The sequence below is a fragment of the Gopherus flavomarginatus genome, chromosome 1 (assembly GCF_025201925.1).
Source record: "Gopherus flavomarginatus isolate rGopFla2 chromosome 1, rGopFla2.mat.asm, whole genome shotgun sequence".
Taxonomy (NCBI): domain Eukaryota; kingdom Metazoa; phylum Chordata; order Testudines; family Testudinidae; genus Gopherus; species Gopherus flavomarginatus.
The window spans coordinates 113,225,734-113,234,225 of record NC_066617.1 but is presented as its reverse complement, the minus strand read 5'-3'; the positions used below and the strand labels follow the sequence as shown (position 1 = coordinate 113,234,225).

Below are 8,492 nucleotides of genomic sequence, written 5' to 3'. Positions count from 1 at the left end.
AACCAGCTTCTGTTGGAGAAAGAGAAGCTTTCAAGCTGCAGGGAGCTCTTTTTCAGCTCTGTCTCTCATCAACAGAAGCTGGGGCGATAAAAGATATTACCTCACTCACCTTGCCTCTTTCTAATTGCATGGGACTAATGCAGCTACACCTCCACTTCAGATTGCTAAGAGAAAGTCATTTATTACTATAAACTCTGGGTTTGGATAAGTTAGTAACCTCACAGTGTTGTAATGCAGATAAAACACTAACAGCTTGCTGTTTCAGAGTGACTCTGTTTTGTCAGAGATTTCTGATCATCACACAACCACCAGAGCACACTGGGACCTTGGAATGTGTACAGCACCAAATGGATCATCTGGAATCAAAGAAATGATCTTGCAAATGAAGTAATCATTAAAACAAAAAATGCAAAAATGTATTTAAAAACACCCCGAATAGTCTTTGAAAGTCTTACATAAAATGGTAACATTTATCAATGAACACATTTACTTATAGTTTACTTCTTTATTCCCCCTCCTCCAAATTTGTCAATGAACACCCTAATGGATGGATAACACTCCACGAGTTCAGAAATAACCCACATTTTTGTGGGTATACAGTTGGAATATCCTCAGAATATACTGATTTGTATTTTGGACAGTAACGAGGAAGAGAGGGTGTATAGATGTTTTTAGATATCTATCAAAGAATTGCTGATATAGGGATGAAAGATGATTTTGTACTTGAGGTGGGTAGCCTGCGTTATCTTCCTGTGAGAAGGATTGGTAAATGTGAACTTAATTCAATGTCTGTTACTGTATAGTTCTGTAATAAGATGCAATTTCCCCATATCTTTAGATACATAGGGTGTTTCTGTTTGTTTATGCCTTCTGAATGCTGCTTTCCTTAAGTAAAAGGTTCCAAACCCATGTTCCTTAAACCAAATGTTCTCAACTGACACCTTCTAAACAAGCTTGCCTTTCATGAAAACCTCTCAAACATGGCTGATCTTAACCCAGGATCTCTGAACATAGTTATCCCTAGACAAGGCCTCCCAAAGCCACCTCTCCAAAGCCAAGGGTGAAATCAACAGTGATTAGGGTGACCAGACAGCAAATGTGAAAAATCAGGACAGGGGGTGGGAGGTAATAGGAGCCTATGTAAGAAAAAGACCCCAAAATCAGAACTGTCCCTATTAAATTGGGACATCTGGTCATCCTAATGATGACTGACTTCAATGAGGCCAAGATTTCATCCTAAGGTTTCAAGATCAATGGCCATTTGATTATGGCCTCTTGAATCCACCCATCCTGAACTCTGGGCTGTCTCAGAAATTTTGCCAACTTTAAAATAAAGAAAGGAAAATAAAATAAAGGAAATAAAATCTTATGTGCTTTGCAGGAGAAAAGCTGCAGAGATTATAAATTCCACAGGAGGGAGCCTTTCTCCCACTGAGCTTGCAAATGCTGAGTTGGCAGCATAGAGAATTCAATACAGAATCTGTTTTTGCATTGAAATTTGCCTGTGAAGGAAGTCTTCTATACTGAAAATCGGAGATGATAGAAAATTTCTTGAACAATTTTTTAAAATATTAAAGTGGCCCTTTTATCAAAAAATCTTTGAGAAAAATTGTCCATTGTTAAACTTTTCCAAAGATACCTATAGAAAGTTTTCAAAGTTGTCATCACAAAATTCAGTTTGCCAAAAAACTTAGTCTTGTAAAGAAAACTGGGTTTTGGTAAACAAAAATTTTCAAAAAACAATTTCAGTTAAAAAAATTCAGTAGACATTTTTCTGAAAAAAAAAATCAAGAAATGGGTCCATTTGGAATCCTGCAAAATGGGAAGAACTTTGAAATTTAATTTTCACATACTAATTTTCCTATTTATCATCCAACTCTCCTGAAAACACTCCATACAGATATCCACTACAAGAGTGAATTGGTGGCAAACTCTGAGCAGGCTGTCAGACTCATTGCACTATCTGAAGCCCAGGTCAGGACCGGGCTACCTGTGCCACTGAATGTTCCAGAATGGCGTAGTGATCAAGCAAGGCCTTGGGCCTGCTTTAGCAGCTATGAAACATCTTAGGTGCCACTCTGCTGTCTGGAGGAGGATTCCTTCTCCAATCCTTCGCCCTTCCTTCTCTCAGTGCACAGCCCATTAATACTGGCTCTGCATTAGAGACAGACTTTAGTTCTGCAGTTAGTATTGGAGTTCCCAATATTAGCATAAAATTACTCCTGTGCATGAATGAAGACTAAGAATATAAATGCTTCCAACTCAGTCATTTTGTGTAAAGAAAGAAAGAACTTAATCTGGGATTTTCAAAGGAGTCTGAGGGCAGGTCTACATTTAAAACACTGAGGGTATGTCTACATCTACAATTTTGCAGCGCTGGTTGTTACAGCTGTATTAGTACAGCTGTATAGGGCCAGGGCTGCAGAGTGGCCACACTTACAGCAACCAGCGCTGCAAGTGGTGTTAGATGTGGCCACACTGCAGCGCTGTTGGGCGGCTTCAAGGGGGGTTCGGGGAACGCGAGAGCAAACCGGGAAAGGAGACCAGCTTGCTCGGGTTCGGGGAACGCGAGAGCAAACCGGGGAAGGAGACCAGCTTCGCAGCGGTTTGCTCTCGCGTTCCCCGAACCACCCTGCAAACCGCAGGGAAGGAGACCAGCTTGCTCGGGGGTTCGGGGAACGCGAGAGCAAACCGGGGAAGGAGACCAGCTTCGCCGCGGTTTGCTCTCGCGTTCCCCGAACCACCCTGCAAACCGCAGGGAAGGAGACCTGCTTGCTCGGGGGTTCGGGGAACGCGAGAGCAAACCGGGAAAGGAGACCAGCTTCGCCGCGGTTTGCTCTCGCGTTCCCGGAACCACCCTGCAAACCGCAGGGAAGGAGACCAGCTTGCTCGGGGTTCGGGGAACACGAGAGCAAACCGGGGAAGGAGACCAGCTTGATTACCAGAGGCTTCCTCAGGTATGCTGGGATACCTGCTTATTCCACGGAGGTCAAGAAAAGTGCTGGTAAGTGTCTACACTTGATTACCAGCGCTGGATCACCAGCGCTGGATCCTCTACACCCGAGACAAAACGGGAGTACGGCCAGCGCTGCAAACAGGGAGTTGCAGCGCTGGTGATGCCCTGCAGATGTGTACACCTCCTAAGTTGCAGCGCTGTAACCCCCTCACCAGCGCTGCAACTTTGTGATGTAGACAAGCCCTGAATTGGCAGGGCTGCACCGCTGTAGTACTTAAGCGAAGATGCTCCAACTCTACTGACATAGCACTCTCTACAAGGGGGGTTAGGTTGGTATAACTACTTTGCTTGAGGGTGTGGACTTTTCACACCCCTGAGCAATGTGATTTTACCGCTACAGGTCTGTAGTGTAGACCTGGCCTAAGGGTGAGGTAACCAGCTCCTACTGATATGAGAATTAGCTGTTTAACTCCCTTAGGATTCTTTGATAATTCCAGCCTTGCTCTTCAGAGGTGGGCCTACAACATTTCAAATTGTAAAATTCAGATGTTTTAAAGATTACATATAATCTGTGTAATCCTCATATAATGGATTTTTCTTTCACTCTTCTAACTCAAAGACAGATTGAGAAAATTTTGCTTCAGCTTTCCAGAAATAGTCCTTTCTGGGTGGAGGCTGACCACAGAAAATTTGAGCCCCAAAAGAGAATCTTTTAGAATGCAACAAATGTTGAAAGAAGGAATTTATAATGAAAGCCTCAACATAGTCTTAACTATAGCTGGCATAAAACATTGACATGCATGCGTATGTGTGCCCCAGATTTGATGAAGAATCTTGTAGCTTGAAAGCTTGTCTCTTTCACCAGTAGAAGTCAGTCCAATAAAAGATATTACCTCACCCACCTTGTCTCCCTATGGATGTATACACATGCTGTATGTAGAAGATCAGATGTCTGCAAGTGTGGAAATGTTCTTAATATATTTATAATGTTTTATAAGGTCATACCTTCATCTCCAATTGAATAGCCTACTCCTAAATAATCATTAAAGGGCATATTTAAACTGTCTCACTGCAGCAGAAAGCCATAAGGGTGAAAATCTGAGTGCAGATTATTGAAATGTCATGTCATTTATGTGGGCATTTTTCATTAGTTTCTTTAAATGCCAGTAACCTTTGGGATACATCATAAACCCTTTAAAAGAAGCTAAGTAGGACAGGTAAACAACCATCAGATCAAATATAATCTAACTCCTTTGAAATGTTCTATTAGTATGGACTAGTGGCTATGTTACAGCCATTAGCACACCGGTATAAGGAATCCCAGAAGAGAAGCAAAAATGCTCCTTCAAGCTGCAGGAGACAAAAATGGGGCTATCACTCTGCTGGAAATGGAAATTATGAAGGGCTGTATAGGGTATGTTTAAACTTGTTAGGGTCCAATTTAGTAAAGCACTTAAATATATGCTTAGGTCCAATTAAGCAAGGGATGGACTGAAGCATATGTTAAACGCTTTGCTGTATTAGGGTCTGCATATAGGTTATATTAACTGCTCTTTCAGCCTGATGATTACTTTCTTCTCATAAAAGGCAAAATTGGAGTTAATTCTGTTACAATTGTAACTGGGTGAAATATTTCACCCATTCTCTCCTCCCCGCTCCTCCCCACCCCCCCCGGGATTTTCTGACATAAAGGTTACCTGTCACATTTCCCAAAGGCCAGACCTTTCCGTGTGGAACAAGAGTCTGCCCTTTTAGATGAAGAGCCCTCTGCTGCGCCAGGCCTACAAGGGAGTGGGAGACCAAGGGAATGAGTGCACTGAACACGCAGCCACATGGCGAATACACTATCAAGGCAGTACAGCCCCAGCCATAGAGGTGGTTGGAAATGGATTTTTTCTCCTGTGGAAAATTGATGAAAACAAAATTTAATTTTCATCAAAAAATAAATAAAATTATAAACAAAACGTTGCTTTTTGGCTGCATTTTTATTGTTTCAGCAAAAACTTGAAGTTTTCTGCATTTCATTTAGTCAAAAACACCGTTGCATGCAAAAAACAGTTCTGATGGCAAATTTCTAACTAGCCCTACTCAGTTGCCTTCTCTGTGGAGCTCCCCTACAGGGGTTCTGGGGTAATGAAGCTAGACACCCAGAGAACAGAGGTCCTGGAGCCAGGCTGGAGACAGAGACTTAGATTTTCAGAAAGCTTTTGACAAGGTCCCTCACCAAAGGTTTTTAAGCAAAGTAAGCTGTCACGGGATAAGAGGGAAGGTCTTCTCATGGATCAGTAACTGGTTAAAAGATAGGAAACAAAGTTTAGGAATAAATGGTCAGTTTTCAGAATGGAGAGAGGTAAATAGTGGTGTCCCCCCAGGGGTCTGTACTGGGACCAATCCTATTCAACATATTCATAAATGATCTGGAAAAGGGGTAAACAGTGAGGTGGCAAAATTTGCAGACAATACAAAACTACTCAAAATCGTTAAGTCAAAAGCAAACTGTGAAGAGTTACAAAGAGATCTCACAAAACTGGGTGATTGGGTAACAAAATGGCAGATGAAATTCAATGTTGATAAATGCAAAGTAATGCACATTGGAAAACATAATCCCAACTATACATATAAAATGATGGTGTCTAACTTAGCTGCTACCACTCAAAAAAGATATCTTGGAGTCATTGTGGATAGTGCTCTGAAAACAACCACTCAATGTGCAGCGGCAGTCAAAAAAGCAAACAGAATGTTGGGAATCACTAAGAAAGGTATAGATAATAAAATAGAAAATATCCTATTGCCTCTATATAAATCCATAGTATGCCTACATCTTGAATACTGTGTGCAGATCTGGTCATCCCATCTCTAAAAAGATATATTGGAAATGGAAAAGTTACAGAAAAGGGAAACAAAAATGATTAGGGGTATGGAACAGCTTCCATATGAGGAGCGATTAGTAAGACTGGGACTTTACAGCTTGGAAAAAAGACAACTAAGTGGGGGATAGATAGAGGCCTTTAAAATCTTGACGGGTATGGAGAAAGCACATAAAGAAGTGTTATTTACTCCTCATAATACAAGAACTAGGGGTCATCAAATGAAATTAATAGGCAGCAGATTTAAAACAAAGAAAAGGAAGTATTTTTTCACACAAGAAAATGTTGTGAAGACTAACACTACAAAAGGGTTCAAAAAAGAACTCATAGAGGATAGGTCCATCATTGGCTATTAGCCAGGTTGGGCAGGGATGGTGTCCCTAGCCTCTGTTTGCCAGAAGCTGGGGATGGGCAACAGGGGATGGATTACTTAATGATTACCTATTCTGTTCATTCCCTTGGAAGAACCTGACACTGGCCACTGTCGGAAGACAGGATCCTGGGCTAGATGGACCTTTGATCTGACTCAGTATGACCGTTCTTATGTTCTAGAGAGCTACTGATTTCCCACAGTGTAATGGGCAGATGTTTCAGCCTCCAGCACTCACGGGTTCTTTGAGGAATCTAGGCAAGAAGGAAGGAACTTTGGATTTTTCCTGAGACGGAGTGATCTGACCCATTATTTAGTATGCAAATATGATTATCTCCATATTATTGATTCTCAATGTCCCCATCTAAGAGGTCAAGTACCAGGGCCACCTGGGGGAGGGGCAAGTGGGGCAATTTGCCCCAGGCCCCCATAAGAGTTTTTCGGGGCCCCTGGAGCAGGGTGCTTCACTCGCTCTGGGGGCCCCGGAAAAATCTGACAGGGCCCAGGCCACAGGAGCTTCTTCCACTCCGGGTCTTCGGCAGCAATTCGGTGGCGGGGAGCCCTTCCGTCCCAGGACCTGCTGCAGAAGTGCCCTGAAGACCTGTGGCAGGGGGGTCCTTCCTCCTGGAACCTGCTGCCAAAGTGCCCCAGGCCCCCATAATCCTCTGGGTGGCCCTGTCAAGTACCATGTTCAAGGTCACAAAGAAAGTCAGTATTGGAATCTGGATTCTGGTGCATGATTCTTGAATCCTCATGGCCTAATCCACTAGACCTCAGTGCCTTCTTGAAGATTCAGGAATGTCCTTCAGAAACAATCTAAATACTTAAAGCCAATCAGATGATACTGCATATTTTACAGTCACACATGTGAGCTACAGAGAGGGATACTGTTCATAAAGTATGCCTGCTTCAGTTATTTTTCAGTTCCACGCACGTTAACAAATTTACAACAATCTTGGAACTACAAGACTACATTTCATAACATAGGGAAGGGAATGCAATGTATGAAAAAGACAGCCAGTCAATGCTATTTATTTCTTGGGAGAAAATATTGAAGCAGAACCATGTGTAGAGGTATAAAAAATAAATCCCAAGTCCACTATATTACACTGAACTTTTTGACACCAGTCCAAAATTTAGCAGCAGATGTTTCTGTTATTTCAAATCACTAATATCAGAACAGATGCCAAGCAGGGCCAGTCTGAGAAGTGGGTGATCAGAGTTGCCACCCGGGCACCAATATTTGTTGGTGCCAAATCCCTGGGTATTTTTTGGGGGGTGAAGTAGGAGGGGGAAGTGTTTTTGTTTGTGCCTTTTGAGTGGGTGGGCTGGCCACCTATGAAAACATTTGTTATTTTATACATCTAGATTGAGTTTTTGTCTTTTCTTAATCAGAAAACAAATTTTATTAACAACTGTTCTGTGCAGGCTGTGGACAAAATGAGTTTAGCAGCCTGTTTTACAGAGTTAGACCTGCTGACAGCAGAACGACGCACCAATGGGATATATATCATACTGGACAAAGACAGTATGTAGCACAAACAAAAAAGCTCAGCATCAGGGTTATTTCTTCCCTAGAAAATTTGCTCATTGCTGATATTCAAGGCAGTATCTTTGCCCTGTTTTCTTAAATTTCAGAATATTACGTCATACATTCTTTGTATCTCAATAGTGCCTAGAGCCTCCAACTGAGGTCAGGGGCTCCATTGTACAAAAACACATTTCTCTGTTCCCTTTTATTTGCAGAACTTTCCATAGATTAAACAATATTGTACTTTTTCTTGGAATTATATCTGAACAGTGTATCAAATGCTGAGGATTAAATGCAACTATATAACCTAAAGTACTGTTAACATACTGCAGTGGGAAGTGATGGAGAGATTTAATAATAACGTTATATAGAATTTTTCTCTCTAGCTCTGATCAGCCTCTAGGAATTTATTGAGGGCCCTCTAGAGGACAACTGGATCAGAGAAAGGCTGGAATGTGATCCAAATACAGCTGAGATCCAAAGACCTCAGAGCTGAGTTTAGAAAAAGGTTCTGAGTGAAAATATTTGTCCAGAATAGCTGCAGTAAAGCAAAAGTTCAAATGTGCTGTCCTGCAAAAACCTAGTAGGACTGAAGGATAATATTATCACAATGAAATAGAATATTGTACCCTCCAGTCACAAGGCTTTGCTCATGCCACAAAACTGTGGGTTACCTATGGGCTACCAGTAAAAGCTGAATCAATCTGAATTTACCTTGTCAATTGATATTAATTGTACTAATCTGGAGAATATAAGCTGCTTTTTCTT

At 41.8% G+C, this 8,492-nt stretch overlaps 1 protein-coding gene across 1 annotated transcript; it reads left to right on the top strand.

Annotated features, from left to right (window-relative positions):
• The first annotated feature begins 476 nt into the window (after positions 1 to 476).
• On the top strand, positions 477 to 8,220 carry LOC127042796 (guanylyl cyclase inhibitory protein-like). Its single transcript, XM_050936174.1, is given in 7 exon segments — positions 477 to 640; positions 689 to 765; positions 4,272 to 4,310; positions 4,313 to 4,370; positions 6,376 to 6,397; positions 7,589 to 7,721; positions 8,111 to 8,220. Coding segments are annotated over 7 exon segments (603 nt in total).
• The last annotated feature ends 272 nt before the right edge of the window (positions 8,221 to 8,492 follow it).